Genomic DNA, 23,556 nt, shown 5'->3' on the forward strand with positions numbered 1-23,556 from the left:
AGTGCTATCACAATCACTCTCTTTTCTGTCTTCTCCAAAACATCCACTTTCAGAAAATAAGAACAGTAAAAAAAACGTTGATCGCTGAGGAGACCTATTGAGTGTGAGTGTTTTCAGTTGCCAGTGACGGTAAGGTGCAGATTTGGAGTGGTGTTTTCTTAAGATCTTCAAAAATACCCACTTTTTCATTTCATATTTGGACAGCCAGTGGAAGAGATCATTTTAAGTGATAGGGTTTTTTGTGGCATTTATGCATTTGTCTTGGTTTAGAAGAACACCCAAAAGACAATGACACACGTTTAGAATATGGTTGCAACAGGGACTGAATCTGAACTACAGTCCTTTCCCTTTTCTGTTTTCCTTTACTGCTTCTTGAGAGAAAAAAGAGAAAAATCCCTATTTAGTAAAGCAGGAATGTCATTAAAATGTACAAATTTAAGTGGACTGGCACACTAGCTGTGTCCCAATACCTTAAGCAATGAACAGCTGCCACTTGTTCCATATAAGAGAACATGCAGAAACAGATTCAGAGCCTTCTTTTATGTTGAACTTGAGATCAAGCTATGGGTTGTTATGTCTGATCGAGTTGAAGTTTAAGGTGAACAGGCCGCCCACTTCCTTCCTGTCTGTTCGATGATAACAGTTGTAGAGCACAGTGAAGATTTGTTCTCCCTGTGAATCGATGCTAATCACATCATTGTGCTCCCGCGTCCCCCACGTCTCTCTCTGGGGTTTCACACTCCTCTTTGGCCTTTTCCTCCTCGCCCGCTGTTTCTCTTGCTCTGTCTCTGTCTCTCCCCTCCTCCCTCCTGTCTCCCCTCATCATCAGGGAGGTGAAGCCATCTGAGGCTATTTGCACGCAAGCCAGCCCTCCTGATGGGTCAGTGCTTAGCAGACGCAGATATTTTAGTTGTCGTCATCACAGAGACCTCCCATCATGCATCTATCATCCATTATTTCTGCAGCTGCTGTCACAGCCTGCGGTCTACAGTGTTGTAAATTAGACTTGAAGCTTGGCAATATATTGGTAAAATATCAGTATGATGATTTGAGACACAATCTCACCAGGGATTTGGGTTACGATGATGTCATAATATTGTCTTTTTCAGTGTACAGTCACATGAGCAATGAATTTCACTTCCTGCTTAACCATCACTATAGTAATGATTGTTCTTGGCTGTTTTCTTTCTGAATTCTTTCTGAAGGCACCAACAAGCATCCTCAAAATATTGTCACATTATTAATATAAAGGTGTTTGGTGTCCCAGATGAACATTTTATTTATTTAAGTTTTTATAAAGTTACCATTTGTCAGAGAAACTGGGTAAAATTGCACTGTGAGTCAAGTACACCGATGGCAAATTTAGAAAGGCATCAGAACTCTGACAGTGTCAGAAATTTAGGACATGAAATGAAACAGAATAATTTGGCGAGTATTTTGAGAAAAAAAAAAACATGTTGCCCTCCTTGCCCTGGCCATGACTGGCTTCAGATCTCCTCTTCCTCCTCTTTTGAGGTTTTACGATGCATTGAAGTGTGAGCGATGTGGCCAAATTTTAAAAGTTGTGAGCAGTGCAGACAGATGATGCAAGTCGACGACAGGTCTCCTCTTGCACCTGTTTTTCTAGCACTACTATTCACCAGGCGTCCATCGCATCATCTGACATGCTTCAAAGTTGATATTGTTGAGAATCAGTCCCTTTACACCCTGCATTAAAATGCCTCTGATATCCAGATTTTATCTAGACATGATTTAACCTGATTACATTTACACCTGGTTTTAATATGTTGCTCCGGTGTCCACATCTGATTGAGATGCTAGTCATGCATGAAGCTGTGCTATTTTAGGGACTTCTGCTTGCTTTACGAAGTGGGATAGGAAGCTGTCTCCAGCAACTGGAATCCATGAGTGTCCATGTATATCCATAGCTTTCTTGCCGCTTTCTTGCTAGTAGCTTAGCTCGCTATCTGGCTAATGGCTGTTACTTGGCTGGTTTAGAACAGTCATGTACAATTGCATATGTCTACCCACATAGTAACGCAATTGCATTTACACTTGTGTTCAATGTGGTCACAATGCGTCCCTGACCACCTCCAAAGGTGGTTTGCCCAATCGGATCACAATCTGTCCTCAATTCATCTTGGGTGCATTTATACCTGGACTTTCATGTGGTCAAGCACTATCTGATTGCAGTCCAATCACCCAGAACACATTTTATTGCAAGGTGTTAAGGGGGCCTCTGACACAGATTGCAGTCAAGACTTCATTAGACCCATCTCGCACAGTGTGAAATGCAATGGACTTGTAAGATTCTTGACATTACTCAGTCTACATAAGACAAAGCCTCCCAGAGTAAAGAATCAGCCTTTTGACCTTCTAATGGAAATCAGAGTTTCAGTTTTCCAATAAATGTCTGCAGCTCTTTCCAAACACTGACACACCTAACACTCCAGCATTTTTGTAAAATGCTTTGTTCATGCAGATGTAGGAGTAACGCGATATATTTATTTATCTGAGTCATCGATACTAATACTAGTGTTACAAATGCAGTCAAAAAAGAATGACCTTTTTTTCTGCTGCAGAGATGTTATTAAATATGTAATGTGGTTTCTCTCCCTGTGTTTGTGTGTGTCTGTGTGTATACGTGTATGTCTGCATGGGTACATGCCTGTCTCTCTGTGCATGTGTGTCCATGCGTTCACTCACAGCTCCAGCCAACGCCCAGATCGTGCACTCAGGCGCAGCATGTAACGTCAAGGATGATAACATCAGCGAGAGAATCTACACCATCAAAGAAGGAGACACCCTAGTGCTTCAGTGTATCGTTAAAGGACACCCAAGACCACAGGTAAGCTCTTTCACCACCTGCTGAGCATGTGTGGTAGGTAGGTTTTGTTCAAGGACACTGGGACAAAAGTGTTTCTAGTGGTTCTGAACACAACCAGCAGCAATCAAACAGCCTACACTCTGTCATATCAGTGTTCATTTGATCAACATGGCAACTGATGAATAAAGACATTGTTAATGTTTGGATGTGGTAGACTGATGGATGGATTTCAAGTGACTGATCAAGTTATACACACGTAGATATGATTATATACCTTTGATGATGAAATTATAGTGCAATGGTTTATCCAAATGTAACTTAATATAAGACATAAGAGCTGTGAGGTTATCTGAAAATTATAACCATCCTCCAGCCAATCAAAGTTGAGTGCTTTTTGTGAGAACAGTGTAATCAGGGAGTCTTGATCAGAGTTGCTCCCTCATGCCCGCTTCCATCTTCACAAAATTCCAGATTTGCAGATTTTCAATGTGGGGTCTAATATATAAGCTAATATCTCCGTCTTCACGTTAGTGTTATTTTTGTAACACAGTCATAGCAAAGCCCAAGGTCTTATCAGGCTTTTGATGTTGTTATAATGCATGAACACCTTCTTAAATCTGGCAGAATTTAACTTTATTTACCTGGTGGTTCTGTTTTCACAAATGCATGTTTGGTCAAATCACGCCGGTGACAGAAAAGACCGCAGGGGATGTGCACATATTCTATGATTAACATCAGTTACAAAACATGCCCTGCCCTGGCTAGCATAAATAATATGATATGTCCATGAGTCATTAGTCATGTTTATAGTGTCAATGTGCTTCTATTTGTGTTGCGTCACACAATCTCCTCTTCTCCTTGCCTTACAGTGGCACTAAAACAGTGCCCTGCTTCAGGGTTATTAAGTGGACACTGATGTCAGTTGGCTCTAGCCTGAGTCCTCTGTCTCATTAGTTACACATTCAGTATGTTTGGTTTAACAGTATACAAATTATTTTTAGGAATAAGGGCAGTAGTTCAAGATTTAGAGAATATGACTGATTAAACAGCAAGTGCCCAGGTGCCTTTTATGTTTTATTAAGTGATAAAATAAATATATACAATATTATAAATCATAGTATGAGATTCTATTCCACTTCACCACTCCACTGAATTTCCCTTTTTTTCCTTTTTAGCTAAGTTGGAAATAAGTGTAGAGGAACAAATACTATTACACAACAGTTAAACAGAGTTATTGGGGCGCAGATGCAGAGTGCAGCCTGGGTAGAGATTAGAGTTAAATGGGTTAAAAAAGAGCGTTGCCTTTATTCTTTCATAAAGACACATTCTATATACATGTGAGCATATAAACACACACACACTTGCCTGAAAACACACACAAACACACACAGGCAATAGAAAAAACACTGAAACAAACACACACAGAGGGAGAGAGAGACTCAGCCAACACTGGACACATCTGGTTTCCTGGGTTGAACTCCAGCAAAATATTTTGGACCAGGGTCTGTGTGTGTGTGTGTGTGTGTGTGTGTGTATGTGTGTGTGTGTGTGTGTCTGTGTGTGTGTGTGTGTGTCTGTGTGTGAGATTATGGAGCTAGATGTAAAATGAACTGAGGGGACTGCAGAGGGGTTGTGTGTTTTGTGTGTATTTGTGTGGGTGTGTGAGGTGAGAAAAGCAGTGTTCCTTGCGGGTGCATGTCCACTAGCATCACATCAACATGAATAAAACAGTGCCTGTGTGTCTAGCCCTTGATTTCTTCTGTATGTGTTTATGTGTCTATCGACTATGTGTGCGTGTGTGTGTGTGTGTTTGAAGAGGCAGCCTGTTTGTGTGACTCTGTAGATGCAAACGAATCATTTGTATGTAGCTGCAATATCTGATTACGCACTGAACTGTTGACCTAACCTGCCTATACTGTCATTTCTCTCTCATTTGATCCATCCATCCCTCTCTGTCTCTATCCCTCTCCCCCGCACAAACACATGAACACGACATTTACGGCCTGTGTGCCTAAAAACAAATACAGACCAACTTTTAATAAAACTTTTATTCTCCATAGCGTTGGAATGATAATCATTACAAAAATGCACTCTGAAAAACACATACTACACAAGTTCATTCCCCTGGAGCAGTTCAAAGACGCAGGAAATTGCGTCAGTGATTGCTTGTTCTCTGGGTCGGAGGTGGTAGTGTATTTTGAATAATGATCGCATTGGTCACATTGTCAGAATGTAAAATATATATTGTATGTGCAGAAAAGCTACACTGCCTCTGGCGAAGAGGCATTGGTGTGTGAGTGTGTATGTAGATAAAAGCTAACAAACAAAGGCAGGCAGAGACGAAGAAACAGATAACTGACTACGGCAAGGAGTTGCGACTGTGAAAACATTTTCACAGCCTAATGTCCTTGCACAGAAAAAACTGAGGTAGAGAGCACATATCTTGATTAAATCACCAAAATGTCATCTTGAAGAGCAAGACATGTTTGTAAGGCTGAACTCAAAATTGGATCACAATGTAAGAAAAATATTGAACTGAGGGTGTGAGGTGCATATAAGGTGATGATATGATGATCACGAGAGTTGCACACAGAGGCGAGATTCATCGTGGAGACCTACTACTGCTAACTGCATCGGCTACTGTCAGCACAACAAACAGAATTGCAAAGACCGAAATCACGGACATACATTAACCAAAATCACTCAAACTGTTATCGTCACATACCCGCACCTGTTCATCGAGAGAGTGGATCATATAATGGACCTGGAAAACTTTATCGATCACCACTACCTACAGTGCAACATGCCAGATACCTCCATAGCCACTCCAGCCAACCCCTCAGACGACAAAACAAACCCAGCCAAAAGGAAAAAAACAGACTCTGCCACAGTCACAGACGATCTGCTCACGTCTGAAACTGAGGGCAGTGTTTTACAATCCATTAACCGAAAATTTGACCTGCTCATTACACTTCACTCCCAAATAAAAGACATGCAATCTAGCTTAGATTTTGCTCACAACCAGATTGAACACATCCAAAGAGAAAACAACTCCCTCCAAACCACGGTGGAAATCCTCACCAAACAAATGGACATTGTGACAAACGAAAATAAACACATTAAGGAAATCATGCTGGACATTCAGACACTGTAAAAGTGGACTAACAATTAATACATTTTGGGTTTATCATTCTTAATTCTGGTTCTATTTCTTTACTGTAAAGACTACATGACTATATACATAATTATACATTAACCCCCATTAGACTGCATATAACTAGAGAGAGAAGGTAATCTCAGGTAATGCTCTCTCAAATGTAATGTACATTGCATTTTATAATTATACTTCAATTCTTGTCAAAAGTGTTCTGTGTGTGTTTGTGTATTTCGTTTCCTGAGAGTCCAGAGTGCTTACAGGCAAATTTCCATGTCAACATGGAGTATGCACGACACCCTGATATTTTCTGGCAAAACAACACATATGACAAGCCAGAAACTCTGCTCAAAACCTTCATGCACTTCCAGCTCAAAATTTCCTCAGATACTGCAAACAACAGTCACGTTTACAGACTCAGTAACCGCACCAATAAAGACTTCTGACCCATCATTGTAAAACTGGAATACTACAAATACAAAGAACTCAAAGAATAAAAAGGAAGACCAAACAAAATTTAGCATCAATGATCATTTTCCCCGAGAAATAAACAAACAGAGAAAAATCCTGTGCCCCATCATGAAAGAACACCAAATGAAAAATATAAGAGCACACATAGCGGTGGACAAACTCTAAATAGATGGACAGCTGTACTGCAACTCTACAACCACACCATGATTATTCTAAGCAGTATAACATGAAAGACTCTTCAATGAATCCTCCTTCAACACCAAAAGTCCTACTAAAGAGCTCCATTAGAACCCTCCAAACCCAAGCACAGACACTTGTCAAAGCCACACGCAATTTGCTGGTGTGTCTGTGAGTTATTGTTGTATATTTTGTTTCCTTGTCTCATGTCTCTTTATCTGTCTTTGTTCTGTTTTCTGAATCTCTTTGTCTTGTACTACCCATCCAGATACATACCATATTTACATACATATGCATGCAAACACATAACTCATATACTCACTGTGTACACACACTGCATGTCAACCCTACATATCTCATGGAGTAACTAATGTCATTCTTTTTGTCCTTTTTCTCTTTTCTATGCAACCCATAACTTCTATTTCATGGAATGTTTGTGGCATTTGCTCACAGGCAAAAAGAATAAAAATCATAAATCATCTACTCAAATTGAAAAAAGACATATGCCTAAGAAACTCACCTAAATAATTCAGATCAACATATTCTAACAGGCTCACATACAATCTAGTATATTCAGCCACCTACAATAATAAACAGAGAGGTGTCTCCGTTCTGATCCCTAAAAGAATGCACTTTACTCACAATAACTCAATATTAGACCCAGAAGGAAGATATGTTATAATTGGTGCCTCAATCAACAACAAACCATTTACAATTACAACAAACCTGTATGGCCCTAACAATGATGACCCTTCATTCTATCACACATTTTTCTCACAAATAACCAACCACACCTCTAACTCAATAACCATAATTGGAGGTGATTTCAACACTGTACTCAGTGCATCAATAGACAGATTATCACAGTCAGGCAATTCAAGAATTTCTCAGTCCTCAACAATAAATTATAAGCAATAAAAAAGTACATGGATGACCTTAGCCTTGGTGATAGCTGGAGGCTTAAAACTTAACTACAAGAGAATATTCCTACTTTTCCCCCCAACACTAGTCATTTTTACATATAGACTTTTTCCTATCTAGAAATTCTATCACTCCAAATATCCTAGGCACCAAAATCAGCTCAATCACAATTAGTGATCATTCACCTGTAACACTCAACCTGAAGAGTGAATCATCTGCTACATCCCTGGTGCTTTAATACTTCACTACTTAAATATCCTTAGTTTGACATCTTAATCAGGGAGGAGTGGGTATCCTTTTTGGAAATGAATGACTCTCCAAATACCTATAATAACACTACCATGAGAAACAGGTAAGGCGGTAATTAGTGGGAAAATTATTTCATACTTCTCTCATAAGACAAAACAAGAACAAAAACTACAAAGAAACTACAAAGAAAGAAACAAAATACATAACATAACTATTACAAACCCTCAAATTTCAATTTCAATTTTAAATAGTATACTGCCAAAAAAACCCTGAATTTCTCAGAACAGCTGAAATACAAGAAATACGAATATAATAATAAATAAAGCAAATTTCTCTCAAATCTCTCAAATGATACTTTCTGAACTTTTTATAGCAATCTATATTCCCCTGAAAATAACCCCAACCCAACAACTATTTACTGGTTTCATCTGCTATTACCACAAATATCTTATAATAAAAACCTGCTTTTCTTTAAAATGGTAGCTGAAATGAAAGACAAAGGTCAACCCCCCCAACCCCAGATGCTGCTATAAAAATCTTTAAATTAAAAAGGATCCAACTCCTCTCTCTAGTTACTGCCCCATATCGTTAGTCAACACAGACATTAAAATCATTTCCAAGGCACTAGCATCCCAGTTAGAAACAATACTTCCATCCTTAATCCATAATGACCAAACCGGCTTAATCAAGGGACTACATTCCACTAACAATATCAGAAGACTTAAATTTAATCAACATTTCACAATGCAACAAAGCAAAGACAGTTGTAGTTTCACTAGATGCAGAGAAAGCATTTGATAGAGTAAACTGGATTTTCCCTTTCACTGTTTTATAAAAGCTTGGTTTCATTCACTGGATAGAAATACTATATAATACACCCACGGCCACTGTCACCACTAATGAGATCACATCACAAAGGTTCACACTGCACATGGGCACCAGATTGCCCACTCTCTCCTCATCAATCAATCAAGTTTATTTGTCACATATAATCATATAAGCTACAATCACAGTGAAATGTAATCCTGTCAGTTCTTTCAATTTGTGCATTAAAAAGAGTTTAAATAGAATAGGAGTAGTAATAAATATATGTGTATGATTGGAGGGGATGGGTGGGTGGTGCTGTCTTAGGCAATGACCTCATTTAGGATCCTAGTGGCCTGAGGGTAGAAGTTCTTCCTGAGTCTCTCAGTGCTGGCCTGATGTATCTGTTGCCACCTTCCCAACAGCAGCCAGGAGAAAGGGCCGTTGGGATCCTTAATGATTCTCCTAGCATTATTCTTGCAGTGCCTGGTGTAAATATCCTTTAGGCAAGGTAAAGCACCACCTATTTTATTTTCAGCCGAAGAACCACTCTTTGCAGGGCCTTGCGGTCCTGTTTGGTGCTGTTTCCGTACCAGTTAATGATGTTCCCCACCAGGACGCTCTCAATGGTGCAGGAGTCAAAATTCCTCAGTATTAGAGGGGACACCCAGAATTTTCTCAAGCGTCTGAGGTGATGATATCTTATTCTGTCCTCAAGATCCAAAACTCACTGCAGGAAGTAATTCTCATTGACAACTTCTCACAAATCTCAGACTACACCATATACTGGTCCAAATCAACTATTCTTCATATCTCAGTGAACTCCTGGAATCCTGCAACCCAAGATGCAAACCATTCCTTCATCTTTCATTTTCATCTTTCATCCTTTTGGTAATATTATACATCTTAACTCAGTTAACTCAGCTCAATTTGCCCCACTATTAGAAAAAATCAGCAATGATCTAATGTGATGGTCTAACCTTCCACTCTGATCTGGCTGAGAGGAAGCACTACTATCTGGCAAACAACATTATATCATTAAATGGATCCACTCTAACCCGGCTCATATATCTTGGATTAAATCAGAACAAGCATAATACAGCAACATAACAATGTCTGATTTACTCTTCATTAGCTCAAACATCACAATAGCTTCAAAAACCCACTCATTTCCTCAACTCCGACAACCTGATGGAAAACACTCGAAATTAGCAAATCACAATTGACTCCTTGCATGTACACCCCTCTCCAGCACAACCTGGACTTTCAGCTAAAAAAATCTCCCGTTCACGTCAACACATGGGAACAAAAAGGAATCACACATCTCTACCATCTATTTCAAGACAACTCATTTATGTCATGTAAAGTCCTGATCCAGAGGTATGGGTTTGGAGGGGAAAACTTTCTCCAATACCTACAAATTAAATCAGTCATTAAAAAAATATAGCAAGTAATTTTTCAGTTTTTATATCTATATCTATATCTATATCTATATATCTATATATCTATCTATCTATATATATATATATATATATATATATATATATATATATATATATATATATATATATATATATATATATATATATATAAATTGTATTTATATAGCACTTTGCTTAACAAAGTTACAAAGTGCTTAACAGAAAACAGAATTAAAAAACAGCAACTGAAAACAAAAGAAAAGCAAACAGGGATCATAAAACAGAGGGGAGTAAAATGAAGTTACACAAAAATATAGACTGGCAAAAGTGTGATAATAAAACATAACAACATATCAAGCATTCATAAAAGCTATCCGATGAAAAGAATAAAAGATAGAAGAAGAGATTTAAAAGACACTAAAGATGTTGCCTGTCTGATCTCAATAGGCAGACTGTTCCACAGTTCAGGAGCTCAAACAACAAAGGCTCACTCACCTTTATTCACTAGCTGAGACCTGGGAATAACCAGCAGAGCCCCATCCACCAATCTAAGTTAGCACCCAGGCACATAGTGGGTTAATAAGTCTTTGATGTAATTTGGAGCAAGGCCATTTCATGATTTAAAAGTGATAGTATAATTTTAAAATTAATGTGGAATGTAACAGACAGCCAGTTTAAGTTGGAAATTACTGGAGTAATATGTTCATGACTCTTAGTGCCACTTAAAATCCAGACTTCAGCTCTCTGTACCAGTTGGAGTTGCTGAAGGAAGCTCTGACCACTCTAATGCCAACCACCAACTCTGATGCTGGCATAAAGTTCATTGCAGTAGTTGAGGCGGAAGAAAAATAAATGCATATATGACCTTAATAACTCCAAGATTTCTAGCAGATTGCTTAATGTTTTTGGTCAGGGAACCAAGTTTACTGTGAAGCAGGCTGGTAAACTTTGTGGGACCAATGAATATGACCTTAAACTTATCATCATTGAATTTTAAAACGTTTTTGGACAATCAACATTTAACATCACTGAGGCAGGCAAACAGATTATCAAGGCTACCGGGTTGTTGGTTTGAAGAGGGACGTATAACTGCATGTCATCTGCATAAGGGAGATACCATGGTTCTGAATGATCTGGCTGAGAGGAAGCATGTATATTGAAAACAGCAGTGGTCCAAGCTATGAGAGGATTCTATTGAAGAGGTATGAACATAGTGGATATAGAGCAGTTCCCTTAAGACCAACCCAGGTGTCTAGATGGTACAGCAGAAAGAAGCGATTGATTGTGTCAAAGGCAGTGCTCAAATCTAAAAGCACCAGGACTGTGAAGTCATCTATATTGGCTGTTAGAAGTAGATCATTAGAAACCTTCATGGGTACTGTCTCTGTGCTATGGTGAGCTCTAAAACCTGACTGGAAACTATCAAAAATCATTACTATTCCTAAAGGACATTAATTGAGTTGAAATGACTTTCTCAAGCACCTTAGATAAAAATGATAATTTAGAGATTGGTCTGTAATTATTGAGTAATAGGGGATCCAAATTAAGCTTTATCAGTAATAGTTGAATGATTTCATGTTTAAAACAAATGGGAAAATTACCAGAAGTTAGATAACTATTAATAATTAAAGGGGGAAAAAAAAGACAAACAGAGGGCAATATCTCTACAAAAAAATTTGGTTGGGATAACATCTATACCACAGGTAAAGGATTTCATTTGAGAAATTATTTTATCTAGTGCTGAGATGTTAATGGATTGAAATTGGGAGAGTGAAGCAAGATTGTTGTTTGTTTATTTATATATACATATGTATTGTCTGTCACAATTATATTATTGTTATTATTGTCATTATCATTATTATCATAGAATTAGTTATCATGAAATCTATTACACAGGCCATTATTGACATCAGGAGAAGCATGATGTTGTATATTAATATTATGATTATATTATTATTAATATTACTACACATGTTTATAGAATGATGATTATGATGTTGATTACTGAGATTATCATTAGGATGATTATTGTTATTATTATTGTCATTGTTGTCATCATTATTATACATATTAATAGGATGATGATGATGACAGTGTCATTTATCAGTACTATATTAAAATTTGATGGCTATTATTATTACTAATATGGATATTACTATTCATTTTGATATCACTCTAAGAATTAAGAACAATTTAGTATTTGGTGACAAGATTAATTTCAGTCTCTGAAGTTCAGTTCAGTTACTGAACTTAACTTTTTCATTTCTACAATTCACAAGCATTTTCATGTTCAGAGCATACACAGACATACAGTTAACAATTACACTGAATCTCCTCACCCAACAACCCACTCTTTTCACCTACACGTTCTCTTTTCTTTCTGTTCTCACTTTCTTGCTGTTATTTTTTACATTTTTTAATTTATCATTATTATTTAATTTATTTTTATTAACATGCTTGCATACTAATTTATCTACTTTTTGTTATGTTTTATTCTGTTATGTTTTATTCATCCCTTCATCCCATCCATATCTGAATGATGGGACCACCTTGGACTGGGTGACTGTGGGGGCTTGGGGACAGCTTGGAAATAGAGGACCTGATCCCCGCTAAGCCCCTCTCCAAATAGAAAGCTGCTACTCAGACCCAGTGAAACAGACCCCTCTTGTTGGGACAGGAGCTGTTTTAAAGGGAATCTGATCTTTAACAGGCCAGCCACCTCCTATGGGCCTGATGGCGGCCTAAAGCAGGAGAGAGCAAAGAAAGCAAGGAATAGGAGAAAGAGAAAGAGCTAAAATTAAGAATAAAAAAAGGACAAAAACAAAAAAAATAAGGAAAAAAAGGGAAAGGAAAATAAAGATAAAATAATAAATATATAAATTCTGTCCTGACCTGACCCGCCCCAGATCCACCCTGGCGCCTCTCTGTCCTCAGAGCCTAACCAGAGATGCCCTCTCAGAGCATTTTGTTTTCTTTTTCTCTTTCTTTCGTCCTTTGGTTAATACTGTCTCCTTTTGCTCACTCTCCCCTCTATATCTTTCACACAGAAAACCCACCCACCCATATAACACACACACACACACACACACACACACACACACACACACACACACACACACACACACACACACACACACACACCTACCTACACACATGCATACTACAATAAGAAAATCTAAGCCAAACATTATGCTTCTTTTTTGTTTGTTTGCTTTTTGTTGTTCTTCTTCTCGTTGCTGCTGTTCTGCTTTCTTTCCTTTTGTTTCAGCTTATTTGAGTCTTGTTCTCCCTCTTGTCTTGTGCTGTGTCATATGTGTCTTCATGTTGGTCACTTGTATTGCACTATAAATAAAAAAATTTTAAAAAACTGGAGGATATATTTATCTAATTTGATCAAAATTCAAGAAAACCAAGATGGACTGATCTTAAAAGGGTTCAGAGCAGATCATATTAAGGGAACATCTTCAACACGACAATCTTGTTGTAGATTTTGTAGGAATTTCATGGCTTATTATGATCATCACGTACAAGAGGAGTGCACTAAAAGTGAGACAGACATTTTCAAATTCAAATTAAATAAATCAATTTTATATATTAGAGCATGGACGTTTATTCTTATTCTACCACTTACTTTTTTTCCTGAGCTTTTATCTGCATCTCAAGGTTTTTCATCAGCAAATTGAAGTGGCTCAGGTTATGTCATGATGTCAGATGACACTTGAGCCACTTTGATTTGCTGATAAAGACAGTGGAATGTGGATGGGAGCTTCATGTTAAACAACTAGTAAGTGGACCTTGAGTGAGGATCATTTTGTAACTTTTTTTTTCTGTTATTAATTTTACCACAGAAATAATTCCTCGACCAATGTCAACTGTGATGGATGTAAGGAAAACAACCAACACTATAATGCAAACACATTTTATTGAACAACATAATTAGTACCTCTAACCATGGTGACTGTCTGACAAAAAATGTTCGTTTCTGATCAATTCCATCTCACTGCATGTTTTTACTCATTGTATGAATTCATAATTATTAAGTAGCCTGAGGTTTAGTTTTTTACATCCACAACACATCAAATATAAAAGCTAGTAAGGATTTAACACCCTGGAAATAATACCCACCACAGCAACTGACCTGTGTCAGCACATTCAGTATGTAAGTATAGGTTTAAACAACATGTAGCATTTTGTAATATGTCATGTTCTTTTTGAATGCAGCACATATCGATGGCAATATGTGCCAATTTGAAACACAAACACTATCATCAGCATCAAGTAGAAGGCAGCTGCATACACACACACACACACACACACAAGCACAGACACACATACTGATGTAGGAAGAGAGAGAGGGAGAGACAGAGATCAGATAATTACAGGATGAAACAGTGTAAGGACAATAAAAGGGAAATCGAATGATAAAAGATTATGGTGGCACCAGAAGAATGAAGAAAGATACAGCGATAAGAGATAAGAGCTAAAAAGGGTAATGCTTATTGTGATAAAGAGGAAAAAAACGATTCAAATTTAAGATATTCATGTCTGCATGTCTGTGTAGGTTTGCGTGTACGTTCATTTATCTCAACTTGTACTACACACACTATTACTATGTAACGCAATTACCAAAATCAACACAACACATATGTATCAGCATTATAGAGGAGAAAAGTAGAGAATTAATAAAAGGATTGTACATCTTACAAGCTAATGTGTGCTAACAACAAGGGTCTGACTGCATGACCTTTGTCACACGTCATCCTCCATCGGTCTCCAATCTCTGTTGTCACCCTCTATTGCAGGGTGCTTCCCTATGAATATAAAAAGGCACAAATTATCTAAATCTTCCAAACGCAAGTAAATAAAAATGATCCCAAATCACAAAGATCAGATAATAAGCATATGTCTTCTTAGCTTCAAAGCATAGAATAGAAACGAGGTAAACAACCAGTGTGCTGACCTCTGTCCCAGTGTGTTCTGCTGGAGTAGCACACTGCAGCACTCTGCACTGGGTCCCTTTGGGCTTACAGAGTTTCCACTGCGCTCCATTGGCAGTATTGATAATCTGATCCCTGTCACCCCAGCTCTCCTTCATCCATCCTTACAGCTTTCCATACCTCCTCTTCTTTACACACATGGATTCCCAGTTCTGTCATTGCACAAAGTTGCTGCTTCTGAGTTTGTTTTTTTGTATTATATTTTTGGTCTTTTTGAGCAAAAATGAAAGCTTTACTTCTGTTAGTGTGCGTTTTACAGCTATTTGCTTCACATTCAGAATAGAGACAAAATACCCTAACCGGAAAAGCTCAGGGGATGAAAATAATCCATGACATTGACCTAGAGGAGCTTACAGCAATTCAAGCCTCAAAAGCATATATTCATAACTTAGAATGAGGCGGTTCGTTTGTGTTTGGCAGAGTAGTGTGGTGTTTTCTTGTGCTGACCAAATGCATTGTATGTTGTATGCATTTGATTTACATCTATGCAATAATATTCAATCTGCAGTGAGGCAAAGGTTCAAGATATTTTTACAATTAGCAATGATCAGACAAATATATTGTGCACATAAAAGGTCTCATTCTAGCATCATATCCAGCAGCATATCCAAGGCAATGTTGTAAAAAAAATATTGCCCAAAGCAGATTTGTCAGTATTTTTAAAGCACAGGAATATCAATGCAAAGTATTACTCTGGCCAAAACCTTAAGAAAGCTATGATGCTTACTGTCATACTAGCAATGATTTTGTAAGTTGTGATAGTTTTCATCTTCATTCTTTGGAGTATTTATGGATTCACCTCATGAAGACAAAAAAAAAAAAAAAGAAAGAAAGAAATACAACAGTTGAACAGCCAACAAAGTGAACCATGTCTTCTGTTTTTCATGCCCACTGAGAAGTTTGCAGTGGCCTCTAGGTGTTGGCAGACACTGAAGACATTCAGGTCTTCTGGCTGCTTGGTTGTTTTTATTTATGGATGTATTTTGTGAATGTCCTCATAATGTACTCTGTACTCCCTCGTCAGAGAAACAATATACTCCAAAATTTGCACTGACAACATTTTAATATACTTATTGATACACAGCATCACTGTAGAGCAGACCAAACTGAGTCTAAAAACATTAGAGCTGTATATTTTATTAATTGGATGAGCTGTTTCATTGCATTTCAGAATCATTTATCTGCATCTGTTTTTTTAGCTTTGGGATAAAGTTGCTTCTGTCCCACATTTTGATGTATCTATTTAAGATCATAAGAATATGATGTATGAGATCTGATTGGCAGTGGATTTTTTTGTATTTTCAGTCTAGATGTATTACCAGCAAAGACTTTTATATTGTGTATTATTTTTTAATGGGGGGACCATATTGCTGGCAAAACTTTAATCTGTGCCTCCTCTGACTGAGATGATGTAGACTTTCTCATCTTTCACTCTTTCTCTCTTCACCTCTCTCAGAATGAGGATCCAATTTAGCCATGTGAGGGCAGCCCAATAAATAGCTGCTTTACCGAGAATGACTCTGATTGAGGATTTATCCAATCCTTTATCAAGACTGATTGTTTACCTTTGCCTGAGCTAGATTGGATTGAAAAGGGAGCTCTCACTCGGATCCATACAGAGGAGAGAGAAATCTAATAATTTCTCTCTGTGTCTGCCTCTCTTTGTCTATGTCTTTCTTTCTTCCTCTTTTTGTTTCAACCTTTTTCCCTCATATTGTGCCTATCTCTTTGTCAATCCTTCACGGCAAATCGTTCCCTCTTCACAAGTCTTTGTTTTCACTGCTCTTCTTTCATCCTTGTCTCATTTCTCTCCTCCTCCGAACTGGTCTTTTTTTCTTCATTCCGTCTCTTTCCAGCTCCCCTAATGTCTCCATCCCTTGCCTCTTTCTCTATTTCTTTCAGACTTTCTCTTTCCTCTGTCTTCTCTGCACTTCAGACCAACTGCAACAAACCATACATCAAATCAGTAACAGTTAGTTCACCTGATAAAGCAGCTTTGTTCGGGAAAAGTACATTGTGTGTGCATATTTTGGTGGAAAGAACAGAATATAGGAGATGAAGAGGTATTTCTTTTCTCTCTTTACAACAAATATGACCTTAGAAAATTTTAAGAAATTTGATGCATTATAGGTCAGTTTTAAGACAGTTTTAAGGCAACAGGGTGAGGAAGTGATATGTAATATTTTTTTTTCCTGTAAAGAAGAAAGAAAGCAAGAAAGAAAGAACGAAAGGTACCCACAACCAAAGAAAAAACCTTAGTGTTAGAGGTCACCTAGAAGGTGCTTGTTGCATCACTAAAGTTAACTCCAGGGACAGCGGGGCTTTTAGTTAACAAAGCACTGTAGTCTCGCTCACAAAGCTTTTCTTGTTACGCATACACACACATAGGCACACACACACACACACACACACACAGCTTCTTCAAGAACACAATAGAAGAGTAAATGGTTTTTCTGAAAGTGATTCCTACCTCCTTATTATTTATTCATGGGTCTGCTGGTCATTGCAACCTTGAGACTGGTGTGTGTGTGTGTGTGTGTGGGGGGGGGTGCTGAATTCTGTAAGAGAGGAAAGGTGGAGCGAACTGTAGAAGAAAAAAGTGGAGAGGCAGAGAAAAGAAAGAAGTAAGAGGGGGGAGGGGGCGATGGAAGGAGGGAGATGAGGGCTGCGGTCTGGAATATGGGTTTGGATTTCCGTCCTTGAGGGGTGAGTGGAAGGCGATCGATAGTGAGGCTGAAAGCAAGGCTGATCGGGTGGCAGCACGAGGCTACACAGGCACTCAGTGGGAACATGACTTAGACACAAACAAGGTCACTGCTTGACCCCTAACTGGACGGAGAGATGGAGAGAAAAAGGTAGAGAAGGAATATCAAGATGGGTAGAAGTTAAAGAGAAGGTGTTCACAGGATAGGTGGGGAGCAAAGGCACTGAGAGTCTGTCTTAAACTATTTTTCAACAATGAGAAATCAAACATGGCAGCAAAAATGAGAGAGAGAAACAATGGGGAGGATAAAAATAGAGGGAAGACATACATGATAAAGGAGATGGGACAGGAATACAGTGTGTGGCGATGGGGTAAACTGAGAAGCATCTGATTACATAGAAATCTGTAACATTTATAGTAAGGCATATTCCAGAAAGAGAAAAAGGCTGAATACCGGTGATGAGTACTGCACTGTGTAAAGGACATACTGACTCACTAATAAAAGAGAAAGACATGAGGATGAGCTGGCACATTCATTGTGTTCACTGTTGCATGTCTGACAACAAGAGTGTTTACCAAACTCAAGAACTGATGGAAATAAAACTATGGGGGACCCTCCAGGATTTTTTGTTTCCAATAGAAACAATTCATTTAGAGGAAACATCTGCTTCATATCTTTGGGCAATTCTGCATCTTTTGCACTCGGTGTTCAACACACAAAAAGATTTGTTTGGTGTTCATTTAACATTTCGGGGGCCATTCTGTTATTAAGCTGCATACAGATCATTTAGTATATGCAAACAAAGCAAATTGTGACACAGACTGATATAAAACTGGTGACACTTTCTATAATGTGGCTTATAGTAGAGCAAATCGCTGCTTTGTTGCACCTCAGGCTTCATGAAGAAGTGTTTGGATGAATTCAGTAGGCCAATCAACCATTTTCTACTGCAATCACTTATCCAACACTTGATGAAGGCTTATGTGTCGCATCTGCGTATCACTTTACTTCACACTTCAGTTCAAACAGAAACTAGGGGCACAACGAGACCAAACTACTTAAGATGTGTCTGTGGGAGTGTGTGTGGCTGGTCTTTGCAACTGTGTCACTAGGTGCATCTCAAGTCCCTTATTCGATCATTCCTTGCTCCTCGCTTGAACTGGAAGTTGTTCTGGTCCGCCATCATGAAGGCCGTCTCAAAGCTCTTATTTCTGCTTTGAGGAGCGAGGAAGGATCTCTGAGAAGCAAAGAGCGAGGATACATGAGAGCAGCCTTCATGGAAGACTTTTCCCAGCCGACATGCCCCTTTATTGGATATCAGTTATTGATTGGACGCTGCAGTTGATCACTGCTCTGATATATCACAACACGAGTGGAGACAGATTACAGATTAAACTAAAGTGTATCACTCCCAAGTTATATTTTATTTATTTTCTGATTCACCATCTAGTTAAAAATCTGTGTTAATTGTCGATCTGATCAACAAAAGAACCATAAACAGTTTTCTTCATTTATTAAAAAGATTTTTCTTTTCATGATCTGTTATTTCCCCCATTAACTTTCATTATGAATAAGTTGAGAGAAGGAGAGTCTGTCTGTCAGCAAGAAACACAGTTTAAACACAATAATATTTTACATAATTCATTATAATTTCCTTTCAGTCTAACGTGAGGCTGAAAATTCCTGAGCTGGTTTGATATGAGTCACATGATTTCAATTTTCCCTGAAACATTTAGCCTAATAGATAATTTAGTTGTGTTGTGTTCTGACCATATTATGGGTTATTAAATTATTAATTCATGATCAGAATATCAATAAATACAGATGCAAATAATGAATAAATAATACAAACACATTCTGCTAGTAGAAATGGTTCATGTGCCTCTGAGCAGGACACAGTACACAGTATAAAAACAGATACAGGTTTTTATTCATGTGTTCAGGTGTTTGTCAAACAGGTAACAGGCTACTCTGCTCTGGCAGTGATAACTGTTCACCTTTATTAGTATTAGCACAGAGCACATGTGTGCAGACACAAACTCCATCAAAAGTCTCTACAGCTGTTAAAACTGACTGACAGATGATCCAGCTGTGATCAGCTGCCACCATCATCAGAAAAAGAATGTTGCTTCACATGACGCTTTGGAGGAAAGGACGTCTCATTTCTCTAAAAACATGTCTCCTAATTTCTTCTCTCCTGGTATGGTTTCCTAGTGTCTCTCCATGCATCCTTGGTGGGAGAGACTAAGACCCAAGGAAAGGATGCAAGTTAGGGAAACGTGGATGTAATTTAAGGGAATTGAGACTCACCTCTTGACTACTTGAGACAGTGAGAGAGAGATAGAGAGAGAGAGATGAGAGAAGAAAGACAAAATGAAATTAGATCTTGGAGCAAAAACAAAAAACAGTGCAATGTAATATTGCAGGTGATGAGTCTGGGGGTACAGCTCTGTACAGTACCGGACTCCTCTATACCTTGTCTGTATGTTTGAGTGTCTCTGGTGTGTCTGCTGCTGTGGTAACGCACTTCACAGCCAAGCCCCTGTCTAAGGCTAAAAATAATAAAGATGAGGTCTAAATGTCTATATGTCTGTGCTCACGAAATTAAATGAAAATGTGGGGAAAAAGCAGACTCTATAGTGAATAGCAGTTAGCTAGCTAGCTAGCTAGATATGTATCTCATTTCTCAGCAATCTGGCATCATGATGCCACTCAGCAATGACATCATCTGCTTTACATGCACACACACACTCACACTCACAATAAGAAAACAAGAGCTCAGATTTCTCCATCCCATGCCATGCTTGTGCTAATTAGGCATTGCTCGTTACAACTAACACATCCAACATGGGCGGAGCGTGTAAGGTAGCGGCTGACACTGCTGCCGTTCGGAGTGAGTTGCTTATGTCTGCTGCTTCTGTCTATCTCTGTTTGTTCCACTCCAACTCAAGCCATCTGATGGACGAGCACAGTTTAAGCAAGTGTCTGCAAAATGTGAACTGTATACTTTTTTCACACAAGAAAAGGCGAAAGAGCTGATTTTCTCAAAATTTATCAACAATTTATTGAGCTTTAGTGTATAATTTATGTTTACAAGCAAAGTGTGCAACACCACCACCAGTCTCAATGACTTCATAAATGCACATTTTATATATGCTGTATATTTTTTTTCCAAGGTTCTTGACATTATCGCAAATGCTGATGATTCCTCTGCTTCCTGTAATTTCATCACAGCCTTGGTCTCACATTACAGCAGCAGAAAGAGCAGAAGGCATTCATATTGTATGACAAGGTTAGAGAGAGGGATGGCGTGTTCAATATCAATGAGTCAGTTTTATTGAACCTTTTGCTGTGTGATCTCTGCACCAAAGGGTGGAAGGTGTTTCAAACTGATATATTAAAAAAAAACAGACTGATGGCAACTGTTGCACAGTTTTATTCAAATACATAAGATACAGATACATTAATTGCTGTGCTGTGTGTTTATTGATGTGAAATCAATGTTCATAATGACAAAAATCCAGTTACACTGTTTGCTTAAAGGCATACTATGCAGGATTTTCCTAAAAAAAACAATATATGGACTCATACAAAAATAATCCCTCTCAGTCATCACTTATGACCCACAAGTGTGTGGTGGTGTACATATCTGCAGAGACTCTGCCCTCTGCCTGTATTTTCTTATTTTCCTATTATTGTGCTGTGTTTGGGACGTTTCTGGGCATCAACCTTTGGGCAGTTGGTGTGTAGCCCCCAGCCAATAACAGCATGCAGGGTGTGAGGTTGGGACTCATAGTAGCGACCAGGTTACATCGCTGCTTCAGTGTTTCCCCCTGCCTCTCTGTCTCTCTCCTTTGCTGTGTGCTGTGTGCTGCTCCTCTGCTATCTGTGTGTTTGACCAAAGGCCGGGCTGAGCTCCACACACACACATGCAGAGCAGAGAGGCCAAAGCGGACAGGATAAGCGTGCACTACGGCTGCATTCACACAAAATCCGGCAATGCGGCACCTTCCTGCAGGGTTGTGCGGAGGTGTGGGTGTGTTTGCTTGTGCTTTAGGACGTGCAGTGAACATTAAACAATCAGAAAATATTGTTTTATTTATCTGATTCACGGCTTTGTTCTAGCTACTGCCAAATCCTGCATAGTATGTGTTAACGTAGTCCTGTCAGTTACTGCGGCAATCGTTAATAAATGGAGATTCCGCAATGTAAGTGCCATTTAACTCACGTTATGAATAAACATCTCATATTTCTCTATACACTCCCAAATTTTTACATATTGACCCTTTTTTATGTCCTTGTTTCATCCCTGCCTTTTCCTCTCTCCTTTTACATCTATTTCTTTCTCCCCTCTTTTCTGTCTCAACATCCCTACACCTGATGCTATAAATCAGTAGAGTAGCACTCGGTGATGCTTGAAATTGTATTTACTGTACTCTCTCACTCTTTCGATTTACTTTTTTACCCTTGCCTGCTTAATTCCATCCCTTCATCTCTTTTCCTGATGACAGATAATTACAATAGACGCAGAAGTTAGTTTTAGCTTTGTACTGTATTTCATCCACACCTTGTCACTTTAAGTCATTCAATTTAGCCGTTGTTTGTAAAGCTAAATGGGGACAATTACTGCTCATTGTCTGTTCATCATTTTAAGCTACTATTACCAACCTGCTTCTCTTTTTGTCACTGTCATTTTTATTATTTCTTCCCACACTCTCTCGTAGACGATGCATCCAGTGTGCTTATGTGTGTGTTTGTGGTTGTCTGTGCCTGTGTGTGTGTGTGTGTGTTTGGGTCTGCATCTGTGCCAAGTAGTATTCCCCGATAACAGGATTACCATCTTAAGCCTATTCACGGTAAGTGAGCCAGTTGGATGGATAAATCACTGTATCGTCGACTCCACTGGCGCTACATCAAGAAAAGAGTAAGGAAAAATTGTAAAAGGCAGGCCTGGCAAGCTCTTGGTGAGTTACTGAAAGGGAATATTGAGGATTCAAACTTGTAACACCCCAGGAAGCAGCAGTGGCATATAGAGGCAACAGCTTTGCAAGCTAAGCATTGCTTGCCGTGATGTCAAACAAGGAGGGTTTTAAGTTTTCACAGTAGTATTTTATTCAGTGCTTATGCTTTGTGCTTATTTTGATGGTGAATTACATTGAATATGAACAGTGCCAGTGTCCAGAATATAACATGAAATCAGATGTACAACATGCATAGGGTCAGAGAGTAGTGGTGGTCAGTTCTGGGTTTGCTTCCTGACCCTGGTACTTCTGATTGGACATTTTCTGTAGAAATAAATTGTCTCCTGTGGTGCAATTATTTGCAAAGCTGCTGAATTATTGCCTCTTAATTGCTCAGGCAGAAATGTAAATGTGAGTATCTGATGGGATCGACAGGCGACCTGTCCAGTTTGCAGGCTGCATCCTAATAATTCAGGATCAGATCAAAGCAGTTTGTCTGTATTATTTTTATTATTTGTGACAGCTGCAGAGAATATTTATAACACATTAACACAGAGAACAAGATGTAAACAACAGTCCCAACTAGAGATAGAATGACAAGAAACAGAGACAGAGAGAAAGAGAAAGAGAAAGATGAGAAGAGGGGTAGGAGATGGAGGTAACTACACACCTGCACACACACGCACAGACACACACATACAAGAGGGAGGGAGAGCAATGTTTAGACAGACAGCTGCAGGCCACTGACCTGTCAGTATAGTTGACACACATTAGTCTTCTTGTCCCTCACCACCTTAAGAAGCACACACCTTTCTCTCCTTCTCTTCTCTTCTCTTCTCTTCTCTTCTCTTCTCTTCTCTTCTCTTCTC

At 38.6% G+C, this 23,556-nt stretch overlaps 1 protein-coding gene across 2 annotated transcripts in view; it reads left to right on the forward strand.

The window, feature by feature from the left end:
* Nucleotides 1-23,556, forward strand: part of LOC122976051 (MAM domain-containing glycosylphosphatidylinositol anchor protein 1) — a 188,820-nt gene that overhangs the window by 45,363 nt on the left and 119,901 nt on the right. For both annotated transcript variants that reach the window (XM_044344358.1, XM_044344440.1), the window contains exon 3: nucleotides 2,709-2,848. In XM_044344358.1, coding sequence (XP_044200293.1) covers nucleotides 2,709-2,848 — 140 coding nt within the window. The remainder of the gene's footprint in view (nucleotides 1-2,708; nucleotides 2,849-23,556) is intronic.

Source organism: Thunnus albacares, chromosome 1 (assembly GCF_914725855.1).
Source record: "Thunnus albacares chromosome 1, fThuAlb1.1, whole genome shotgun sequence".
Lineage (NCBI taxonomy): Eukaryota > Metazoa > Chordata > Actinopteri > Scombriformes > Scombridae > Thunnus > Thunnus albacares.